Genomic DNA, 23,307 nt, shown 5'->3' with positions numbered 1-23,307 from the left:
AAAGCGCAGCATATAGGGGGCGTTCTTTTCCGCATAGTTTCAGCGTTCCCAGCATCATATACATAAAAGTCCTTCGCCAACCACCTCTCCTTCGAAGTGAAAAGGTCAATGAACGCAAAAGCATAAGCTTCGATGAAGGTAAACAATAGACACCACGTTCAACGGTTGTAAAACTGCGCTAGTGCCTCCATAACCTTGGATTTACATTTTGTACCCCGTTGTCTTTCGCGACACAAAAAGCGGACTCTCCACCAACCTCACCTCTTGGCACCGCGGATGATGTACCGCAACGCAGAAGTAGTGAATTGGAATCACAACCAGGTATGGAAGAATAGCATCTTCACACACCTCCACCCTTAACAGGAGACGGCAACTGGCTTGGAGCTGCGCACGGCGGCGGTGGGTGGGCACTCTCAAACCTCCTCCGCGCACTGCAACCTGCGCGCCGGGCCTACCACTACCCACCTTTCGGCGTCATGGCCACGATCAGGCCCTCAGAATCCATCTCACAAGCCACCCCAACACCGACCCTCCCTTCGAAAGCGCTCCCGACAAATGCTGCGGTCTCCCAGAAAGCTGCAAAGCCCGTCGCATCCAGCGCCCCGCGGATAGATCTCGAACCATTGTACACGGCGCTGAAATCTGCAATTGGGGACAACTGGGGGATATACAAAGAAGCAACAAGCCTGTTCATACTAGGTATGCGCGCGCCCAGCTCCCAGCCCTCAAACCATACCGTTCATCGTCCCGGCGCAAACCTGACCGCTAACGTGCGCCTTCTCACTCCAGGACAACTAAACCAAGAAGAGCTCTCCAGGCGCATAGACCATTTCATACGCACCGATGCTTCACGAGAACGCCTTCACAATCAATTTATATGCGCCATCTACAGCAATGCCTTCCGCGACGCTCCCGAGCCCGGCGTCGCCAGCTGGGTGTCCGCCAACGACAAGCCCACAGCGGTGCCCAAGCCGGTGTCGGGAGATGCCGCGGAGCAGAGACTCAAGACGGAGGTCATGCAGCTACCGGCAAGAGATAGGCACAGGCTGAAGGGTATACCAGATGTGAGCTCTTCCGGCTGAAGGTGCAGTGCGCGCAGAAGAGATCGCTAACGGTGGAGCCTTGCAGGACCCGTTCGACCAGTTTACGCAGACTATGCAAGAGTTTCATATGGCGCGGCAGATCAAGCTCCCGGACTTAGGACCGACCTCTGCTGGAGGGCTGAACAAGACCAGTACCTTGCCCCACTTCTTTGACTCCCAAATCCCAACTAGCTATCTCTACGCTTGCCTTGCCTTGTGCGTACACGTTCCAGTCTAACTCGTGCTGTCACAGACTGGGATCTCGAGATCCGCAAGCGCTACGCCCAACCCCTCTTCTCCGAAACCCTCGAATTCCCCTCCGCCGAATCCATCAGCGCGCGCATGCTACCCATATCCTACGAAGAAGGCCTCCCTAGCGGCGCCGCAGCCGGCTGCGCCGAGTTCGTAGCCATCGCGGCGGAAACCTACATCAAAGAAGCGCTAGCCAACTTCTTCGGCCGGGTGCGGAGCAACGGGGAGCGGTATATCAAGACGGCGGCGTACAAGCGGCAGCTCGAGCGGGAAGAGAATTCGTGGCTCAAGGGCGAGGTCGTGAGGAACGCTGGGGGCTTCTTGCCCGTGGAGATCGAGGCGAATGCGAGGAGGGCGCCGCTTAATGTTAATGATTTGAGGCTTGCGCTGGAGCTGGGGGATAGCTTCCTTGGTCAGGTTCCGCTCATTTCTGGAAAAATTGTGAGCGATGGGTATGTCGACGCAGACGTGGATGACTGGGACGATACGCCGGCAGATAATGCGGGGCGGCCTCGCGCCATGAAGGGCATGAGCAGGCGCGTAGTTAATGGTGGAGGCCACAGCGATGAGATGGACATCGACGAGAACGACTGGGGTTGGCAGGGCGGTGCGGTCAACGATCGAGACGCCCTGTGCTCGGTGCTGGATGATTGTCTGGCGCCCTGAGTTGCGTGACCGAGACTCTCCAATGAGGACTGTACGTCTTCTCCCCCTCCTTATGTATGCTTTGGGTAAAACGGTCGGAAGTGTTTTGTCGTCTGTAAGGGGCGGACGTCGAGGGATTCATAACGGTTTTGCTGCATTGGTCGGCGCGTTGGGATGAACTGGCTCTCTGGATTTTTCAATCAGAAGGATGAGCATTAGGTGGGAAGTCTCCTGGCATCAGCGGGCGTTTTGAATGAAAGGTCTTTCACAGATACCCAAACGGTCAGGGGCAATGGAATAGCATCAAGGCTTCTATATTTCACGGCTGAAGACGGCTGGAGGTAGTAAGAGTATTCTATTCGGAAATCTTGTTCAAGGTCAACAGCTAAATTGTTACCGCAATAATGTAGGATAGGTAGGAGAGTAGGAGTGTTATGTGAATCGCTTAGTCCCTGCTAAGTCGGAGATATGAAAGAGAGAGTCCTGAGAATGACAGACTCTAAGCTATGTATGGTAAGAAAGAAAATCTCATGGAAAACCTCTCGTCGCTTGACCATCAAGCTACCGAGCATATGGTGATCAAAAGCCGAGAAGCCTACCGCAGCAGAGTATCTTGGGATCCAGATCGAGAGAGTGCGGTTGGCTTAGTCGTAGTTCTCCGGGACCCAACCCGACAGGATCACCTGCTGCCTCACTTTCTCTCTGGCTCCAGCATCTGTCCTGTCTGCTGGCTCCAATTGTTGTCGCCATTGTCGGTTTGATTCCTGATCCATTATCCCTATGATTTCCCTAACGTCGCCAGTCACATTCCACTCGCAAATGTCCTGCACCCAGATCTGCCAGTCCTTCCAAGACATGTCGCTGATAGGTGCAACTCTGTACTGTGAAAGTGTTGTGTCGGTGTCGCAGAAGCTGGTAGCTATGGGGGTGGCCGATAAGTTTGTGAAATGTTGTCGATGTTGTGGAATCAATGGTTAGAATAGCAAGGAGCAAGACAACTGGACCTCTACTTATAGTAAAGCGAAAGGGTGCTCTAACGCACTCAGCATCACAAAAGGGTGATGTATGACTACCACTCTGATGGCTCAACTCCGTAACTAGCAGCAGACATAGTGCGAATGGTAGACAAAAGCAAAGTATGACGGTAAGCCGCACAGTGCTTTGACATGAGCGAGGCGAAGTGACACAGCTTGAAAAGACGCAATGCCGGCCCGAAGCATCGGCAACCACCAGAAATATAGTGAATGCTACTCCATCAGCAACGGCCCCGTATCAGGAAGTGACAGTGCACAGGATTCTGTCTGTGAGGAAGGAACAACCCAGCCATGCGGACTCGGAAGGAAACACTACAAAGACTTCAAAAATCAATCACGGCAGTTGTGTCAGGAAAGCTTTGTAAAGTGAGTCTTGAGTGGGTCACCCAACCCCTTGGACTGTGAACCTGATGGAAGACTCAGAGTCATTAAGACACTGGGGAAGAGTAACGAGATATAGTGACAAAGAAGCAGATTTTGAATCAAAGGAAGGATACATTACCTTATTCTACCAAACCGCACCACTTGGGCATTTATGCTAAGTAGTGTTATGCTGAGAGGTGAAGCCTGGATTACCCCATGTGTACAGAGGTCATCTAACAGCACTGCTTTAGGAAGCAGTGTCACTGATTGAGCAACCGAAAGCGTAAAGCAGGCTTATGGGATACCCACGCTCACACGAAAGTACAGCGAGGAACGCCGCCCAGGAGGTCAGTCATTCGGTGCCATGGCGATGAAGGGATGCACCATGGCTTCCATAGACTTGACGAACGATTCTGAGACGGCTCACTACTCTTGTTCCTCGTAGTACAGCGTTCAATAAATTCCAAGCAGTTTACCTCTGTGCTACTTTTGTTCCCTTCTCAAAGCCGACTAGAGATTCGACCGGTTTCGATGCCTGAAAATTACGTAAGCAAGTTGGCCTGACTCCGCAACTTTTATGGAGCCGCATCCGAGCATTCGAGCATTCGACCTGCAACCTCACCACCACGAACGGCCAGCATGACAGGCCGCAAGGACTTCCTGAGCCAGCCAGCGCCCGAGAACTACGTCGCCGGTCTCGGTAGAGGCGCCACTGGATTCACCACACGATCAGATCTCGGTCCCGCGCGAGAAGGCCCCAGCGAAGAGCAGATCAAGGAAGCACTCGCGAAGCGCGCAGCGCAGCTAGGTCAAGCACCGCCCACAGCATATGGAGCAACGGGCAAGAAGGACGACGACGACGATGATGAGCGCTTCCAAGACCCCGAGAACGAAGTCGGGCTCTTCGCGAACGGCACATACGACCGCGACGACGACGAGGCGGATAGGATATACCAGGATGTAGACGAGCGGATGGACAGGCGGCGCAAAGCACGAAGGTTAGTCTCACCCCAAATCTCCCCAACTTATCCCCTTAGCGAAAGTTATTGGGTTTATTGGTTTTGCTGGACAGATTGCCAACATGAAACCTTTCGCGCCGTATAGGGAAGCACGCGAGCAGAAAGAACGGGAAGAATACGAGCGTAACAACCCGAAGATCCAGCAGCAATTTGCCGACCTAAAACGAGCCCTCGGCAGTGTCACCGACGAAGACTGGGCGAACATACCGGAGGTGGGCGATTTGACGGGCAAGAACCGGAGGGCGAAGCAAGAGCTGAGGAAGAGGTTCTACGCTGTGCCGGACAGCGTCATTGCGGGGGCGAGGGATGCAACACAGTTCGATACTAGCATATCCGCGGATGGTCCAGATGGCGCCGGTACAAGCGCAGACAATGCGGATGGCAACATGACGAACTTCGCGCATTTACAGGCGGCGAAGGACAAGGTGCTTCAAGTGCGGCTCGATCAAGCAGCACAAGCACCAGGCATGGACTCAGTCGCCGGTACTGCTACAAACATCGATCCGAAAGGCTATCTCACCAGCCTGTCGAAATCGGAGCTGAAAGCTGGCGAGGTGCCTGTTGGCGACATCAACCGGGCCCGCGAGCTGCTCGAGTCGGTGGCAAGGAGCAACCCGAAGCATGGTCCAGCGTGGATCGCGCTGGCCAGGCTGGAGGAATTCGCTGGCAAAATTGTCAAGGCGAGGCAGATCATTGCGGAAGGATGTGCTCGGTGCCCTACAAGTGAAGATTGCTGGCTCGAGAATATCAGACTTAACGACAATCACAATGCCAAGGTCATTGCAGCCAACGCGATCAAGGCACTACCAAGAAGCACCAGACTTTGGACGACGGCGATGAACCTCGAAACGGATACAAGGGCGAAGAAGCGTGTTCTCAGACAAGCGCTTGATCACATACCGCAATCAGTCCAACTATGGCGCGAGGCGGTCAACCTAGAGGAGGATCCTGCCGATGCTCGCCTGCTACTGGCGAAAGCAACCGAGGTCATTCCCCTTGCTACAGAACTTTGGCTTGCGCTAGCAAGACTGGAGACGCCAGAGAACGCGAGAGCTGTCCTCAACAAGGCCCGAAAAGCCGTGGGGGGTCAAGGGGATTCTCATCTGATTTGGGTGGCTGCATCTAGACTGGAAGAGGCGCTCGGGAATACAGCCATGGTGTACAAAGTCATGGAGCGCGGTGTCAAGACCCTTGCCAGGGAGTCAGCTATGTTGAAGCGAGAGGAGTGGATCGCACAGGCCGAGAAGTGCGAAGAAGAAGGCGCCGTCATCACGTGTGGAGCCATCATCAGGGAGACACTCGGCTGGGGCCTCGACGAGGACGATGATCGTAAGGACATCTGGATGGACGACGCAAAGGATAGCATAGCTCGAGGGAAGTACGAGACAGCACGAGCAATCTACGCCTACGCGCTGCGCCTATTCTACAACAAAAAATCCGTATGGCGAGCCGCAATCGATCTCGAGCGCAACCACGGCACCCGAGAAGCACTATGGCAACTGCTCGAAAAAGCCGTAGAAGCCTGCCCACACGAAGACTTCTGGATGGACCTCGCCAAATCCAAATGGCAAGCGGGCCAAACCGACGAAGCGCGCCGCGTCCTCAAGCGCGCCTTCGACATGAGTTCGAGCGAAAACATCTGGCTCTTCGCCGTGCAGATGGAAGCCGACAACGGACAGATCGACCGAGCGCGCCAGCTGCTGACCGCCGCGCTCGAAAAAGCGGGCACCGACCGCGTCTACGTCAAGTTCGTGGCGTTCGAGCGGCAGCAGGGTAACATCGACGCCGCGCTTGACCTCGTGACCCGCGGCCTCGAGCTCTACCCGCACAATGCGAAGCTCCATATGCAAAAAGGCCAGATCTACGAGTCGCTGAACAAGCTCCCCGCCGCGCGCGAGGCCTACGCCGCCGGCATCCGCGCCTGCCCGAAGTCAGTCCCGCTATACCTGCTCGCAGCACGCCTGGAAGAGAAAGCCGGCGTGACGGTCAAGGCGCGCAGCATCCTCGACCGCGCGCGATTACAGGTGCCCAAGAACGCCGAGATTCTAACCGAGCGCGTGCGGCTGGAGCGGCGGGCAGGGAACCTCCAAGCGGCGAACAACCTCATGGCGCAGGCGCTCCAGGAGCTCCCGACCAGCGGCCTGCTGTACAGCGAGAAGATCATGCATCTCGAGGCGCGCACGCACCGGAAGCCGCGCGCGCTGGAAGCCATCAAGAGGGTGGAGAACGACGCCTACCTCTTCGTCACCATCGCGCGCATCTTCTGGGGCGAGCGCAGGCTCGAGAAGGCGATGAGTTGGTTCGAGAAGGCGATACTGCTGGACGCGGATCTGGGCGATACGTGGGCGTGGTACTACAAGTTTTTGCTGCAGCATGGCACGGATGAGAAGAGGGAGGAGGTTGTTGCTAAGTGTGTACTTGCGGAGCCGAGACATGGCGAGGTTTGGCAGGCTGTCGCGAAGGATCCGAAGAATGCGGGGAAGGGGAGGGAGGAGATTTTGAAGATGGTGGTACAGAGGCTGGAGTAGTAGCAGCTCTGCTCGTAGCTGTGGTGAGGGCATCTTGAAGGCGTTGTGGCGCTTGGGCAGGCTAACAGAGCCGTGGGGGCGAACGGTTTTCAGGACTGCGAGTGGGCGTTTGTTCATATATATACCACCAAAACGACCGACTCCCTGTCAGGTACAGCAAAATGTATCGGCAGTCTTTCTCGTCTACAACATACAAACGTCTGCCAGATGAACACAAGAGCGGCGAAGGGCGAAGAAACACTTTCAACGCAAGCGCTCACTCTGACGGCTTCGCCGCCCCCTTAGCCTTATGAACACACTTCATCAAGTTTTCCGGATGTCTGATCCCCGCATGATTCCCCTGCTCGACCCTCTTAAGCGTCAACGCCGCAATCAGCGCCGCCCCCACCCCCGACCCATCCTCCGCCGGCAAGATCTCAATCGGATCGGGCTGGCCGCGCTTGGGCTTGGGCCAGTCGAGGATCTCGCGCAGGGCCTGGGCGCCGCGGGCCTTGAAGTGCGGGTACTTGTTGAAGACGGAGCCGTCGGCGCCGACGTGGGACGAGTCCCAGCCCTTATGCTTGCAGATGGCGGCCACGCCGCAGGAGGAGAGGCGGGCGGCGCGCGTCCCGATTAGCTCGCTGAGCCGGCGCGTGAGCTCGCATTCCGGGCGGGTGGGGACGATGGAGAGCTTGTTTTGGAACATGTCGGCTGTTTCTTGCAGGTTCTCGAAGGGGTCTCTGTGGGGGATGGTTAGTGTGGCGCCGGCGGCTGGACGGGAAGGGACGCGGCTTACTCTTCGATGGCGGAGAGGAAGGATGAGTCGAGGCTGTACGGCTTCTTCAGCTTGCTCATGTCCTGACCCTCGAAGATGTGGCCTGTGTCGTGCAGGTCGAGCAGGACGAGGCGGAAGATCTCGCCTAGGTAAAGGCCTGCGATCATCTTCTCGAAGGCTTGCTGACCGGGACGCGGGGACTCTTTGTCGATGATCACGTCGTATGGCGTGCGTGGGAGGACTTTGTGCTCGTTGTCAAAGGCGCCCCACTCGCAGTTGATGGCCATCGGGAGGTCGGGGGGCAGGTTCATGTGTGCCAGCTTCGGGATCTTGCCGCACTCCTCCATGTAGGCGGCATTGCAGCCCGTGCCGAAGATGCAGCCGATCTTGACGTTGGTGTCGGTGTACGCGGAGGCAATGAGTGTACCGGTTGTGTCGTTGACGAGAGCTGCCAGCACGATCGGGACGCCCTGAGAAAGAGGTATCAGTATGCGGTCCTACTTGATCAAGAGATTGCGATGCTGGAACAAGTCGGTTCAGCAGTTCCTAGGAAGCGCCAGAATAATCCTTTTGATCCTCAAGAGTCCACTGCGTGAGGCGAGCCTGCTCGTCTCCCGAGAGTAACTCACCCGTTCTTCCAGTGCTGCCATGAATGGCGGAACGACGTCGTGGCCCTCGACGCCGTCAATGTCGAAGCCTTTTGTCCACCGTTGCAGTACTCCATGGTCGACGTAGTCCTGGGTGGCCGGGTACGAAAAAGTGAAGCCGAGAGGCATCTCTTCCAGCTCCTCGCCCTCATGGTGGTACTCGACGAACTGCTGAAGACAGTCTGCAATGTAGCCCCACAGCTCATCAGCAGTCGCCGTCTTGAGCTCCTCTGGCATGCGGTATTTCGATTGTATAATGTCGAACTCGCCCTTCTCTTCCGGGAGATTGATCTCGCAGACACGCAGGTTGGTGCCGCCCATGTCAAGCGCGAGGTAGGTGCCGGTCTCGTAACCGGTGGGGAAGCCCATGCACCAGGTCGGGTTCATCGGCTGAGTCGTGTCAACAAGCTCTTGCGGTACTTGCTGGGTTGAAGACCTACGACGGTACTGCCCTCTTTCTGAAGACCCTTCTCGAGCTCACCCATGAAGTGAGTCGTAATCTCCTTGAGCTTCTCTGTCGGCACTGTGAAGAGCTCCTCGAGCCGCTTGATCTGCTCCACGAGGTCCTTTGGCACGTCGGCCATGGAACCTGGTGCCATTCTTAGTCCGTGAAGCGCTTGATGGCCAGTTATGCTTACCCTTTCGGGAGGGTGGCTTTCTGGGTCCTAGGCCAACCATCTTGACGATTTATGCGCGATCTGGTGGTGAAGTAGAGGCCAGAGCAAGTGGCCGGATGTGGAGTGAAAGGGGGTCGCTTCGGTTGCTCCTGTATCTCGTTTCGCAGGTTGATTGTCAAAGTTCGAGTGCGTGGACTTGCTGTGGGATATTAGCTTTGCATGCATATACGACGTCGCTTTCGTGACGTTCAGTTGATGCAACAGTCAAGAAATCCGATCAAGGTGAGGTAGAAATGGGGAGAGGGGTGGAATGACAAGCTATATAGTCGCTGAAAAGATTTGTCCACAGGTATCTATGGCTGACGGCTGTCACATCCGACATATCTGGCTTATGAAGAGCATGTGGTAACGGTAAGAAAGCAACCCCACCACAGATAAACAAGGTTCAATTCGGTCCCTCTGCCACCCGAGGGACTCTAGGGATGGCGAGAGCTAAGAGCTGCAAGAAGATTGCACGTTGAGGTATTCGAATGCTGTATACAAGCAATTGGTGTAGAGATGGAGGTGATAGAGGTTTATCATGGGCATTTGCGTTGAGGCCAAACATGCCCCTCCAACCCCGCCGGCTCTTTCCCCATGCAATGATGCTTGCGCACGGGCCAAGGGGACTCCCGATCTTTCGTTACAATTCTCCATCGGTTCCGGCGGCTCGAACAGAAGATGCCCGGGCCGTGATGCTGGGAATGACAGCTGCTGTCAATCAAACTCTCCGACCTCGCGTCAACCTCCTGCCTCCGAACCACCTTGGGCGTGCTGGTGCTCATGAAGGAAGAGTAAAACTGGGATAGTCTAGGGCTGGTCTGGCTGTGATACGGCCGTGATGATGAAACCAAAGTCCAGCAGGCACTTGCGCTTTCCATGCTTGCAGCACAGAATTAATCATGACCAAAGGCGAGGTAAGCTACTGAAGAAACTGTCGGTTCGCGCCAGCGGCAGGAGCAGGCTGTTCAAAGCTCTCTCGTGGACTCGTCTTTGACGGTAGCTAGCTGCAGCGCCAGTATCTGCTGATGTGATGGAAACTTATGTGCAGACGCGGCGCAGCTTGTCTCTTTCAACCGCCAGACCGTTGACATAGACCGAAAGCTTCTTGCCACTTTGGGCTCGCAGCCACCAGCAGCGCGTGGTATGCACATTGTTCGACCTCCAAACTGTCCCTACGTCTTCTTCACGTCTTTTGTCCGTCGGGCTTTTGGTGAGCCTCTATTCTCCCGATTCTACGGACGACATTCCCCGTGAAGCTCCTCCATCAATCATCGCAGCCTTCCTTCTAACCTGAGTAACTCGCAAGGTACTCCTTTTCCACAGAAGCTTCTATGTATTCTTATCCGCGTGGAGTAGTTGAAGTGTAGACAGGCGAGGTTCTTGAGTTCTCAGGTTTCGCGGCCGGCATCTGCATGTCTGACCACCTTGTGCTTGATGTGGGGTGGTCAAAGACACAGGCTGTCGCCAGCCCCATGGCGACTAGATTGGTCCCTTCAGTGCTTCCTTGTTCACATTCAACCTCTCCCACCGCCAGCGTCTCGGTGTCGGGACTGGTTATGGACGTAAAGCTGCCGGAGCAAGTGACGGATCCGGAAACAGCCGACTTACTGGTCACTTTGACTCATTTCACGCCTCCGGAGCGGTGCAAAGCTCCGGGACAAGTCACGATGGCCGTCATGCAGTGCTCATTCACTATGTTTTCTTGCCGCATAAGGCGTGCTCAAGGCCATCAGAAAAACGTGCTGCACCATCTTCTTCTACCAATCCACAGCGTCCGCCTCTCGATCGATCTTCCGAACTTGCCAAACCAAATCAGGATTGGCTAAGAAGTCAAGCACAACATGGCGACGTTCAAGCAGCGGCTGCAGATGCATGCTCGCAAGCCTTCGCGGCGTCGACGGTTGTCACCACTAGAGATGTTTCTCAATCGCTTACCACAAGAAGTGGACTGGCATCGCGCGGAACACGCTGCGGACTTCGACGCAAACCTACCATCAAGATGGATTCTAGAGAATTTGACTGGAGCTGATCTCACGGCTCTGCGAGCAGCTTCAAAAGTTTGCTACCAATGGACTCAACGGAACCCTACTTGCTTGAGCAAGATGTTCCAGACTTTGTTCGTCTTCCCAAGATACGGCTCGAGCCGTCGCCAGTCATTGCAAGCTTTCGAGGTCGTAGGACGGTATTGTGAACAACTGGTCATTCGCCTGCAGCAGAATCTACCGACTTCAATCGCACCCGGTCACGTCTTTGATGAGGACCTCACGGTCCCATTCCAGGATCATTCACCCTCCCATATGCGTCGATCTAGGGCACATACTCTCAGCGACACATCACGGCCGTTGACCCTGCTTTCGCAGCGGAACCCCCAAGCCACCGTTCTGAGCGTAAGTTGACTTCCGGGCTCGAACTTTTCTACCTTTCAACACAGTTGCTTTGCTGGAGAATGAGTTGGATACCCCGACTTACAAGTACTACCCATAAAATTAACAAGGTTAGCTAACATACTTAGGCGGTGTTTGAGACACCCTCCTCAATGCCCACAACGATGCCAACCTCGCGTTTTGCAGCTCAATCGTCTGACTGGAGCACTATCTTCAGGGTCCTCAAGAGCATTAACACCATTTCAATCTCGTCTCCAGGCGACTCTGGCTGGCCCGGTTTCAAGCAAATCGAAGCCACGCTTGTGTCTATCCGTATAGCGATCGAGCAGTCTCTTCTCGTGTCATTGCACACCCTCCGACTGGAGCCCATCCACGCCTTCGGGATCTTGCACTGTCGATGGGCGGGCGGCACGGCTTTTGGCGAGGCGAGCTGGATGGCTGGAGCGATCTGGACGCGCGTCAACACGATTGAGGTGCAGGTGCTGAACCCTTTCTCCTACATCTCGAGTTCACAAAGAAGGATCTTCATCAAGGTGCTCCACAGCTGGTTGAGAAGTTTTAGGGAACGATTAAGGGTGCTGAAGTTCCATTGGGTCGGCCAGAAGGGACCGAATCCTCTCCTGCTCGACAAGGCCTACCGGAAGAAGGACTTCAGCGCGCCGCCGATCGAGTGGGATCTGCTGGAGCAAGTCTGGCTGGGGAATGTGGAGGCAGACCCTCCTTTCGAGGAGGCAATGGATCTTACGCATGCAGATCTTATTCAAGACAGGGCTCCGTTCCTCAAGAGTCTCTGGCTGTCCAAAGATGTTGAATACGGCGAGGCCGAAGACATCCTCATCAACTTCGATAACAAAGACGAGTGGAAGAACAGCAGCTATCTCCTGAAGCGGGTAGGTCGTTCTAGATACACCAACGACGGATACGGCAACGACGAGGGGCTGCAGGACGATGATCAAGGTGAAGACAGTGAGGATGAGTTTGTCCATACTCTGTCACAGAGCACCTCGGGTTTGTCTATGGATGAGCCCTTTGCACTAGATCTATGAGGCGTCATGTAGCATAGTGGGAATCGCTCAGCAGTTTGAGCAGGCTTCACGAGTGTAGAACATCCAGCGTCTCCCTCACGAGATAGTCTGTTAAATGATTCAGAGATGTTTTTGCCATTGGCAACAACAGACCTTCAATGCTGCATTAACGTTCCGCTAGAATGAATGAAATGGGATGTTCTGCATGCCATTTCATGCGCGCAAGGAAAACCCGGGAAGCCCGGCCACGTGAGCACGTGCGCGGGCCCCCTTCAGCCTCTTCCGCTCCCGTCTCCGCATGACGCCATGTTCTTATGTAGATCTGGACACGCGCAGACTCCAAGATATCCACGTGCGCGAGATATTTAGCGATTGCAGGATTCCTTTAACACAAGTTTCCCTACAGAACAGGCTGGCAGCTCTACCGAACGTCTCCCATGTCAAGCACGATTACCTGAGCCAACTGGGCCCGGCTCCCCTCGCGGCACTCGTCGCTCGGAGCTTACCCAACCCCGATTTTCGTCCCCACTGCGGGCCGCGGTAAGGAAGCGCAAGGTACCGGCGCCGAATCAGCGGCAGTAGGGGTCAGCAAAGCACCTGCAGCTGTGTATTTATATACATGGACGTCAGCACCACCATGGCCTGCAATTGCGTCTCAAGACCTCTTCGTGGCAGTAGTCCTTCCTCCAACCTCAAGCATCCATCATGGCGGCGCCAAACGGCCAGTACTTCATCCAGGACGCCATCAAGCAGACAGCTCCCCACCATGAGTCGTTCAAGGCGCTGTGGGAGACGAAGTGGAAGAAGCCCGTAGGCTCATATATTCAGCAATCACGAGACCACTGCTGACTTGCACGTAAGGCGGAGATGGGCGTCTATCCCTTCATGTTCGGCACCGCGAAGGATTTCGAGCCCGTAGTCGAGGAGATGGTCAAGGTAGGCTACCGCAGCGGCGCACGCCCACGCCTACATGGGAGGCTGACAAAAGCGTAGAAAGACATGCGCGAGCCGTACGACTGGGACGAGTACGCGCAGACCTTTTTCCCACAGGCCGAGAAGCTCGTCGGCATAGCTGCGGAGGCGGAGCGGAACGGCGAGAAGGAGAAGGCGTCGGAGTACTATCTGTGCGGCTGTCCTGTGTAGCAGCCGCTGGAGCGGTTGTGCTGACGACTACCAGACGAGCCTCTGCCGTCTACCGCATCTCGCGCTTCCCCGCGCCGCGATCCGAGAAGCAGCGGTACGCGTGGACGAAGGGCAAGGAGGCTGCGTTGAAGGGCTTCAGGTGCGTCTCGCTCCGCAGAGTACGACCTGCGGGGGGCCCCTTGCTAAAGAACGTCGCGGCTCCAACAGTCTGCGCGAGCATCCAGTCAAAGAAGTCATGGTCCCCCACAAACACGGCATCGAAGGCGAAGGCGGCGAGATCCCCATCTACCACCTCCTCCCCGCCGGCGCCTCCAAGGAGAGCCCCGTCCCGCTCGTCTTCATCATCGCCGGCCTGGATGGCTACCGCACCGAGCTGGCCGTCTGGATGGAAGGCTGGCGACAGAAAGGCGTCGGGACCGTCGTTGTCGAGATCCCTGGCACGGGCGACTCGCCGGCCAAGATCGACGATCCTACTAGTCCTGATCGGCTGTGGTCGAGCATGCTGGACTGGATAGACATGCAGGAGGGGATTGATAACAGGAAGGTCTGCGTGTGGGCGTTCTCGACCGGCGGCTTTTACGCTATTAGGCTCGCGCACACGCATCCGGACCGCCTGGCGGGGGTTGTGGCGTTGGGGGGTGGCTGCCATCATATGTTTGACCGGGCGTGGTTGGACGAGGTCAACCATCTCGAATACCCGTTTGAGTAAGCCGCACGCTGTGGACCGCAACGCTTGGGGCTGGATTGCTGACGTAGATTGCCAGTCTCGCGGACACCCTAGCCTACAAGTACGGCTACGGCCTTGACGTCGAGAAGTTCAAACAAGAGGGCTCTGATAAATTCTCGCTCCTCAAGGACGGCACGCTAGACAAGCCGCGTTGTGCGCGCTTGCTCCTCGTCAACGTGAGGAATTCCCCTGCCCCGTCTGCTCCCTCTCAAAATCCAGCAGCTAACACCCCAACGCAGGGCACCCTCGACGAAATTTTCCCCATCGACGACTACTACCTCGCCGTCCAGCACGGCGCACCCAAAGAGGTCCGCTTCGTCCCGGGCATCAAGCACATGGGCGAGCCTGAATCCTTCGCTGTCATCTTGAAATGGATATACGAGCTCTTTGGCATCAAGGCGAATCCCGTGGATCAGATGAAGATGCTGCGGTTTAGTCCGAAGTACTAGGTCTGGAGTTGAGCGGCGTCGTCTTGCGTAGGCTGCATGGCTTGGACTGCATAAGGAGATGGGCGTCGGGCTTGGAAGTTCCTGTAGAGCTTGGCATATGGTGGCGATAATGGTGGTTTCCGAAAAGGTGCTGACCGTCGCAACTGGTGTCCCTTTGTTTGCGGTAGACTTCTCGTGCAGCGGACAGGCAGATTGTGCGGATCGACATTGCGTTGATTCAGAAATTGTCTTGGTGCCATAACAATCCGGAACAGAGGGCAACGTGCTTTATGGTACGCCGATCTTCCTCGGTGTATGCCATCGGACCTTCATGACGGTGCCAAACACATACCATTCCTACAGTGTCCCATGAGTGGCACGCCGACGTGGACCAGACAATACCATAATACTCCTGACGCGCCGTCCCAAAGCTTCTCAAAACTCCATCGATTCGCTCTCCTGCCTTTCTCGCTTGACTGCCCCTTTCTCATCTTTTAACAAACCCCCGACAAACGTCCTGAAGAACTCCACATACGGCTTCAAGCTCGTCTTCTCCCAATCCTGGACCTTCTTCTTCTCTTCTTCTCCTTCTCCACCGTCATCATGCGTTCGAGCCCACTCGTCAATCTGCGCGAGTAACTCCGTGGCCGTCGGCACACCTAATGGATCAAACTCCTCAACTCTCCTTGTATCAATCGGCACGCACACCCTCCCCGTAGCCGGGTGTACACAAAACGGCGACTTGAGCAAATGATTCAGCTTCTTCGACACCTCAGCATCGAGTCTCGGATACGTATACTCCAGCACAATATCCTGCTTCGCGTCCCTCAGCGCCTTGGTGTCCAGACTCCCCGACGCGCCCGTCGCAGCCAGCGCGTCGATATCCGCCCACTTCTGGCTCGACGGCCGCAGCGGCGCCGAATCCCACTTCTTCTGCAGCGACTTGTTCAGCTCCTTGTCCGGCAGCAGCTCGAGCAGGCGCGCCGCTTTCTCCGGGCTCGCCCACGGATCCTGCTTGCACAGGATGTCGGCCTGGAAATGGTCACGGAGGAGGTTCAAGCTGCGCTCTAGGTGCGGATGCAGGGGCCGCTTGGCGTTGACTCTCTTCCCGCTCTTGTCGCCGCCCTTCAGCAGCTCGAGATATCCCGCAACGGCGCGCCGTTTCGCGTCGTCCATGTCGCGGGCCCGCCGGTCGCACACCCAGGCGTGCGCGCCTCGTCGGCCTGAATACACCCACAAGATGTGCCGGAAGCCGAAGTCGTCGCGCAGCGCGGCGTCGATGACTTTGATTGCCATGGTGATGAAGGTCCAGCACCGGCTGCAGATGTTGGCGCCCGTGCAGCAGGTGCGGATTTCGTCGTAGTCGGTCATGTCGATGTCGAAGACGAGTTCTTTGGAGATGGGCCGGAAGGCGGTGGCGCGGCGGAGGGCCTTGCGCTCGCGTGGGTTGGTGGAGTAGACGGGGCCGATTTCGAAGCGGGAGGGGTTGAGCTGGATGCATTGTTTTCGGAGGCTGGGGGAGTGTTAGCGGGGAATGTGGGAGGGTGGAGATAGGAGCGCTGACAGGTCTGCGGTGGGGAAGGATTGGTAACGGAGGTAGGCGTCGTTGCGGAGAGTGAAGGCGAACTCGCGGTGGCCGAAGTCGTTGGTCGGCGAGGGTGAGTGGTTCAGCCATTGGAACAGGTAGCGGAAGGGGAATAGGCGTTGGTAGAATGCTTTCATGACTTCGGGATCTGAGGAACTGGTATTTGGCGCTGGTTTTCTGCAAGACAGTCAGTAACGAAGCAGGAATTCTTAGAGTCTCACCTACATTGTGTCCTGCGAAGCAGCCTCGGATGAAGCTTGAGGTGCGCTTGACGAGAAGTCGTCGTCCTCATCGTCATCTTCGAACATATCCTCGAGATTGGCATTCGCTTTGGAGGCAGGATCAGTAATACTATCATCCATTGTTTGCGTGCCAGCGCTCGATTCTTCTTCGGATGTGTTGTCTAAGCCATCTTCGAGCGGTCGCGCTGGAGCATCCGGGAGTATACTGTCTTCCTGCAGCGATAGCTCGGGGGAGGTTGAGTGCGGCATTGCGTCTCAGGTCTTCAATCGTCTCACAGTACGAGGATATAAGCTGTATTTGACAGTTCAGAATCGTGGGGTCGTGTGGAGGGGAGGATGTTACTGCTGCGACGGCTTCGCGTGCGACGCGTCGGCTCGCGTCTTAATTGACCATTCTGCCGGCCAGGCTGACCGCCTTCATCATCGGCTTTGCCGATTTGCTAACAGTCACGCGCTCTGAGGGAAATTTTGTCGGTTCATACAGCTATTCAACAATGCAGGTTTATCAATCGTTACGAAAACGCTACGGAAGAAGAACAATGGTAGTGGCATAGGCCACGGACTGTCGTCGGACCTGCCAGACTCTCATGCTATTCTGGTGTATCCCATTAGAACGGAGACCGTTTTGAAAAACGCCTTGGTCGCGGCGGTGATGACGGGCAATACGCTATGCAATCGAAGCTCATGATATCTTTAGTGCTAGGACACAAGCACAACCCTTAGGTCCGGTCAAGGAACGAATACTCTGTGTGCCGCAGTTAGATCTGTAAGCCAACTGTCTTGATGGGATAGTAGAGCTCTCCAAGCATCCACCTCCACCCAGACCAACTGGCCCAAGACAGGCCATGGATCCATGTCCTTGTACCTGCAGTCCCTTCAGAGCTTTGAGGATCAGCTGAGAATCGGTCAGCTGTCAATAACAACCACAAGCTACTCCTAAGTCTGGAGGCGCTAGGCTTGAAGAGCTTCCGCTGAAACTACAGAAAAGCTAACGCCGGCCAAAGACAGAATGGAATAAGAAACTAGGAAACTTTCACCTAGAGGTGTCCCGTCGACGGCTAGGTGCGTGCTATCAAAGCCATCCGGTTCGATTTGTAAGCTGGTAGTTTAGCTTGACGAGCAATCACTTCGATGATAGCTGTGCCCGGCACGTAGAATGTCGTCCGCGAAGCCAGACCGAGCACGGCTAGAGTCCCAAAAGACAAGTCTGACTATCATCGGCGTTGATGCGCTTCACCAAGGATTCCGCTGACCACTTCCTCACGTCCTAAAATGGAATCCGGGCCATTGACTGCAAGTACAGCACATGCACCCACTGTGTTGTTGGTTGGAGTGAGCTCCGCAGCTTGACGCGAGCTTTTGGTTCAGCCAAAGACGCACTCGTGATCGCGAAACCATCAGGGACGAAGCGAAGAGCATTTGCGAGACGTTCAAGGGGTCTGAGCCGGCAGGTGCCAAAGGAATAAAAGGCAACAGAGCCAGCTGACGCCTTACGCTCATTGCGTTCGAGACTCTCCGCAATAAGTCTGGGTGTAGTCCGTGTCCGCTCGGTCCGATCCGGTTGTGTGATTAAGTGGCTTTCCATTCTATGCCCATCCGCGTTGCTGTGAACTCAAGAGTCGCTGTATTGCCTCTGAGACCAAATGACATTGATACCGTTGCATTACGCCTTGGGGACAAGGAAGTGGTTGGTGAGTTTACAGTGGAGGAGGCCGCCGCTGGATCTATCGGAGCTCGCCATTTCTTTCGAACGCGTCATTATGGGCGAGTCAATAGAGAGGAGCACTCCAATCCTAACTAAGATATGCAGAAGCAGAGACTGACTGCAGGGTTGGCTCATCTGACGAGGGGCTTCAGCTCCTAGATAGGCCTGTAGCCCGATGGATCACACTGACAGTTAACCGGTCTTAGGTTTCTGTTACTCGATCGTAGCGAATGCAAAAGCTCTGCGTCTTGCAGGTCTGTTGTGGCGGAGAGCGTGCGGCGTCACTGTTCTGGCACCAGACCACCAATAAGAGTTTCCTTTACTCGATCACAATGGGCTCGGTCCGGGCGAAAGCGCTGCAGGCAATCCTGAGCTCAAACTCTGAGCAGCGGCAAGACGACTTAAGAGAAGAGCGCCAAGGACGTCGACCTTGAAGAGCATCCGTACGGGAAAATTGCAAACGCGACCATGTCGAGGAGCAACCGTACGGACTGGAACCCATAATTGCAAGAACGAAGCGTCACTGATGGGCGATCGGCTTCCTGAAGGATTTCCCACGTTGACCGGTAGTTTCCGAGGAGACTTGTCCGTTGGGAGTTGACGGGCATTTCTCTTACTCGATGGCATCGAGTGTTTATCGAGTAATCAAGATACTAGCACCCGCCGGGAGTGCCGTAGTCGGCGCAGGGAACACTGCGCCTTCCTGACGACGAGGCGGAAAAATGTATGCGCTCATGGACCGGCATGACAAAAGAAACGCCTCCGTCCAGAAGACGTTACAATTGCCAGTGGTGTCAAGCAAGATGTGCTCATTCGGGTGACGTTGAACGGCTGATTTCTGGAGGTTGAACCTCAACAACTGGCTTGGCGCCGCCTAACCGGAAACGCCGAGTGGCCCCGATGGCTCCGCCTTATCAGTAACTTCTGTTCTTGGCGACGACAACGCTCTGGTTCACCACCACACCCCCCCGGGATTTGACGTGAGCGATTACAGCCATCACCCCACAAATACGTGCAACCGGCGATAGCCTTCTATGCTGGCCAGATGTTCCGATTTCTATCGAGTAAGAGACGCTAGCACGAATGGTCCAGCCGCCGCTACCATGTTCGAGCGCAGCGACGGAGCATTGACAGAGCCCTTCGAAGGCCCAAGGATGCATCTCTGGGGCCCCACAGTTCTCAACTGGGGCGATATCACCGCCTGGATGGGGTCTGATAAGAGATGGCTGTACCCCAGGTTTTCCCCGTCCGGTTCTTGATTGAAAGCGTTCTTTGTTCTACCTTCCAACCCTCTAAGGAGAAGCTTTAAGCTTTCAAATTGAGACTGCTCTGATCTTCTGTACTCGCTGTGGTACTCTGCTCTTATCTATCCGCTTCCGCTCGTGCTTATCTCGTGCTTCAAACGGACCCTACCGGTTGTTTCCGAGCTGAACCATATATCCAACCACTCCCGCAGCTGTCAAATCCATGTTTCTTAGCTTCAATCTTCTCTAGAAATCCGTTAGACACTTCACCGCCAAAGTGAGCATAATTTTCAAGTACTTCCAGAATGCAATTCCTCTAATCCCTCATTCCCTACTCACTACCTCACTATGGGTGACTTGACTATGCTCAGTGTCCTACGAGCGAGCACTCAGAGGAAGACTAGGAAGAGTTCCGAGTCGTCCAAGATATCTGCATTGTACTTCGAATTGTGGCATGCTGCATGATCGCTGGCTTCAGACGCAGCAGTATGGCTCCATACGGCACTGACCTTCCAAGTCCTTAGCCCTCCTCGAAACCCAACAGCACGTCCCGCGATGGCTCCTCATGCGACTGGAACGCCTCCACCTTCCTCGCATCCGTATATCCATGCCTACCCTATCACAGTCCTCGCTTCGTCACGTGCAGTCGTGTCTGGCCGGTTAACATCAGCCACCATCGTAATCAACACTCAGACCGGCAAGATCATATCCATCTTCCACTCCGTCCTGTCTAAATCAGACTTCCCTCCCGGGACGCCATTTGTCGACCACTCGCCAAAGATACTACTTCCGGGTCTCGTGGATGCCCACGTGCATCTCAACGAGCCGGGTCGGACAGAATGGGAGGGCTTCTGGACCGGTACACGAGCGGCTGCCTTTGGCGGCGTCACAACCGTCGTAGACATGCCACTCAATGCCATCCCACCGACTACCACTGTCGCGGGTCTGAAAGAGAAAGTCTCGGCGGCGCAAGGTCAATGCTGGGTTGATGTCGGCTTCTATGGTGGCATAATCCCTGGTAATGCCCACGAGCTCAGACCACTTGTTCAAGAAGGCGTGCGCGGTTTCAAGGGATTCTTGATCGACAGCGGCGTATGCCTCCCATCTCGTACATGCTCACCCACCCACCAGTTAACAAAGTTGGCCAGGTCGAGGAATTCCCAGCGGTCTCCGCCATTGACATCTCCAAAGCCCTCACCGAGCTGGCCGACAGCCCAACAACCCTAATGTTCCACGCTGAGATGATCCCACCCATCACCGACTCCGTCGGCGACGACGTCCAGAAATCCCTCCCACCACTCCACCCCTCCGGCCCCCTAACAGCCTACAAAACCTTCCTCGACTCGCGCCCCGCCTCCTTCGAAACCTACGCCATCGCCGAGATCCTCTCCCTCGCGCACCTAGCGCCCAACCTCCCGCTCCACATCGTGCATCTCTCGGCCATCGAAGCGATCCCGCTGCTCCGCGAAGCACGCGCCCGCGGCGTCAAGATCACAGCGGAAACATGCTTCCACTACCTCAGTCTCGCGGCCGAGGCGGTCAAGGACGGTGACACGCGCCATAAGTGCTGCCCGCCTATCCGCACGCAGTCGAACCAGGACGGCCTTTGGGACGAGCTGACCCGTGAGGATGACAGTGTCATTAAGACCATCGTCTCGGATCACTCGCCTTGCACACCGGATTTGAAGATGCTGCCGCCGAGGCTGGCGGGCGAGACGGATCCGGCGAATGTGGATGGTGAGGGCGGGGACTTTTTTGCCGCATGGGGCGGGATTAGTTCGGTGGGGCTGGGCCTGAGTATCTTGTGGACGGAGGCGTGTAGGAGGGGCGACCCGTCTGTTGAGGATGTGGTGAAGTGGTGCTGTAGGAACACAGCGAAGCAGGTTGGGCTGGAGCACCGGAAGGGAGATCTGGCGGTGGGCTTCGATGGAGATGTGGCGGTCTTCGATGATGAGAGGGAGTTCGTGGTGAGTGCCCCCGTCGCTTCTCTCTCTGAAATGCCTCTCCGTGACCCCGCAAGGATGGAGAAGGAGGCCAGGCTTGTTCGTGGATATAGCAACTGACCACAACAATCACAGGTCGAGCACAGCACCATGCTCTTCCGCAATAAGTGCTCACCGTACGAGAACAAGACGCTCAGGGGCGCCGTCGTCGAGACGTGGCTGCGCGGCAAGCGTGTCTTTACGAGGGAGCACGGATTTGCGGAGAAGGCGGGTCCACGCGGCCAGCTGCTGCTGGAGCCGAGAACAGCGACGGCGAAGGGCCGCAAGGATATAGAGTTCGCCTTGGCAGCGTAACTCATCGCAGCGGTTTTCAACGACCATGGCATAAACGGGAGTTTTGGGCTGCGCTTGGGACAACGGGATACATCTGACATAGATGGCGGCGTTCGCGGGATGTATTGCTCGTGTAGACTTCGGTTTGAACGTTTGTGTACCGAGAAGCTCTTGTAGACATCTGAGCATGACGGGAATCATGACCTCTGTTCCAACGGAGTAAATGTCGCTACCCACAGGCCAACATAGCTATAAAAAAAAATGCAAACAGGCTTCTGCGTCCTGAAGAACTCTTATGTTTCCGGATTTCTGAGCCTATATGTACAGGATGATACAGTCCGAGCTGAAGTCAGCTCATTGTACAGACTTCTACGACCTCTTCTCAGGCTCTTTCCCCAACCGCTCCTCCACCTCCTCAGCCTGCCTCTCGTTCTCCACCGCCTTCTCCTCCATCCTCACAGCCTTGTTCGCGTTCTTCCTCGCCCTATCCCCACTGTTCCCGATAGGATGCCCACCATCAGGCAGCCCACCCTCCGGCACCTCCCCAAGCTCCACCTCCTCCACGCTCTCCAGCTGGACCGCCCCCTCGAACGCAGCTCTCACGCTCCCCTTCTCCCGTGTCGCAAACTGCTTCTCCATGCGCGCCTTCCACCAAATCTGCGCCGCCGCCCTACTCAGCAGCGTCTTCGCCGTCTCCGGCTCCACCATCGCCTCCTCGAACTCAAGGCCCAGCACCTCCGCCGCAGCCGCGACCCTCTCCCTCCGCCGATCCCTCTTCACCCTTCCCTCTTCCACCGCCCCGTCTCCCTTCTCCCCAATCTCACCCACCGCCCCTTCGGCCCCCCTTCCCACGCCGCCACTCCCCTTCCCTAACCCCCGCCTCGCCTCCGCGATCCGCGCGAGCACGGCCAGCCTGCCCCTAGCAGCCTGCCGCACATCCTTCTCGACGCGCTTCGCGGTGCGCGCGGCCATGCGCTCGGCCTCGGTGGGCAAGGCGGGCCGGGCCGAGAGCGGAGGCCCGAAGGGCGCGATGATGGAGGTTACGACGTGTCGGACTGTTTTGGAGGCGCGCCAGCCTGAGGCGAGGGCGATGATGTCGCCTTCGCGGACGGAGGACGAGGGGTCGGACACTAGCACCGTGTAGGGGGCTGGGAGGTGCTGTTTGTGGGGGGTTTTTGTTAGCGGGTTGGAACGGGGCCGTGGTCGGGGGGAGGGGGGCGGCGTCAAGCACGATGGCTTGGGAGGATGGGAGGTGGGATAGTGGGAGGGAGTGGGCTGGGAAGGAGGAGAAGATGGGAGGGGAAGGGGATGGGGATGGGGATGGCGCGAACTGAAGATGTACCTTGCGGATGTGCTTGTTCCATTCCTGCGCCGCGATGCGCACTTTGACCGTCTTTTGCATCTTCCCCGCGGACACGACCACGCCGTTCAGCGTCCGAGACGTGACGGATGCCATTGTGCGGGAGCTGCTGCGGCACCAGCGTGCGACGCCTGGTATACAATGGTTGTCTCTATGAGCTCCTCGGAAGGGGTCAAGTTCTCTGCGGTCCCGGATCGGAGGGTCG

General features: G+C 56.2%; 8 protein-coding genes across 8 annotated transcripts; 5 read left to right on the top strand and 3 right to left on the bottom strand.

Annotated features, from left to right (window-relative positions):
- Positions 1-476: 476 nt before the first annotated feature.
- W97_07421 (uncharacterized protein) lies at positions 477-2,000 on the top strand (the record flags this gene model as incomplete). The annotated part of the gene is made up of 4 exons (XM_007785051.1): positions 477-699; positions 790-1,064; positions 1,129-1,234; positions 1,336-2,000. The coding sequence occupies 4 exons, from the start codon at positions 477-479 to the stop codon at positions 1,998-2,000; spliced, it is 1,269 nt and encodes a 422-aa protein (XP_007783241.1).
- Positions 2,001-4,015: 2,015 nt separating this feature from the next.
- On the top strand, positions 4,016-6,923 carry W97_07420 (uncharacterized protein; the record flags this gene model as incomplete). The annotated part of the gene is made up of 2 exons (XM_007785050.1): positions 4,016-4,374; positions 4,481-6,923. The coding sequence occupies 2 exons, from the start codon at positions 4,016-4,018 to the stop codon at positions 6,921-6,923; spliced, it is 2,802 nt and encodes a 933-aa protein (XP_007783240.1).
- A 256-nt stretch (positions 6,924-7,179) lies between these two features.
- Positions 7,180-9,002, bottom strand: W97_07419 (hexokinase; the record flags this gene model as incomplete). Its single annotated transcript, XM_007785049.1, has 5 exons — positions 7,180-7,642; positions 7,699-8,147; positions 8,307-8,714; positions 8,765-8,913; positions 8,963-9,002. The coding sequence occupies 5 exons, from the start codon at positions 9,000-9,002 to the stop codon at positions 7,180-7,182; spliced, it is 1,509 nt and encodes a 502-aa protein (XP_007783239.1).
- Positions 9,003-11,531: 2,529 nt separating this feature from the next.
- Positions 11,532-12,413, top strand: W97_07418 (uncharacterized protein; the record flags this gene model as incomplete). Its single annotated transcript, XM_007785048.1, has 1 exon — positions 11,532-12,413. One exon carries the CDS (start codon positions 11,532-11,534, stop codon positions 12,411-12,413), a length of 882 nt encoding a protein of 293 aa, XP_007783238.1.
- A 684-nt stretch (positions 12,414-13,097) lies between these two features.
- W97_07417 (uncharacterized protein) lies at positions 13,098-14,711 on the top strand (the record flags this gene model as incomplete). Its single annotated transcript, XM_007785047.1, has 7 exons — positions 13,098-13,202; positions 13,254-13,328; positions 13,386-13,516; positions 13,570-13,674; positions 13,743-14,240; positions 14,300-14,438; positions 14,502-14,711. 7 exons carry the CDS (start codon positions 13,098-13,100, stop codon positions 14,709-14,711), a joined length of 1,263 nt encoding a protein of 420 aa, XP_007783237.1.
- A 414-nt stretch (positions 14,712-15,125) lies between these two features.
- Positions 15,126-16,766, bottom strand: W97_07416 (uncharacterized protein; the record flags this gene model as incomplete). The annotated part of the gene is made up of 3 exons (XM_007785046.1): positions 15,126-16,203; positions 16,255-16,452; positions 16,501-16,766. The coding sequence occupies 3 exons, from the start codon at positions 16,764-16,766 to the stop codon at positions 15,126-15,128; spliced, it is 1,542 nt and encodes a 513-aa protein (XP_007783236.1).
- A 3,255-nt stretch (positions 16,767-20,021) lies between these two features.
- W97_07415 (allantoinase) lies at positions 20,022-21,763 on the top strand (the record flags this gene model as incomplete). The annotated part of the gene is made up of 3 exons (XM_007785045.1): positions 20,022-20,558; positions 20,615-21,433; positions 21,545-21,763. 3 exons carry the CDS (start codon positions 20,022-20,024, stop codon positions 21,761-21,763), a joined length of 1,575 nt encoding a protein of 524 aa, XP_007783235.1.
- Positions 21,764-22,111: 348 nt separating this feature from the next.
- On the bottom strand, positions 22,112-23,198 carry W97_07414 (uncharacterized protein; the record flags this gene model as incomplete). The annotated part of the gene is made up of 2 exons (XM_007785044.1): positions 22,112-22,900; positions 23,085-23,198. 2 exons carry the CDS (start codon positions 23,196-23,198, stop codon positions 22,112-22,114), a joined length of 903 nt encoding a protein of 300 aa, XP_007783234.1.
- Between the last annotated feature and the right edge of the window lie 109 nt (positions 23,199-23,307).

The sequence above is a fragment of the Coniosporium apollinis genome (assembly GCF_000281105.1).
Source record: "Coniosporium apollinis CBS 100218 chromosome Unknown supercont1.38, whole genome shotgun sequence".
In the NCBI taxonomy this organism is placed as follows: domain Eukaryota; kingdom Fungi; phylum Ascomycota; class Dothideomycetes; genus Coniosporium; species Coniosporium apollinis.
The sequence above is the reverse complement of the archived record's forward strand: the minus strand, read 5'-3'. Positions and strand labels throughout refer to the sequence as shown.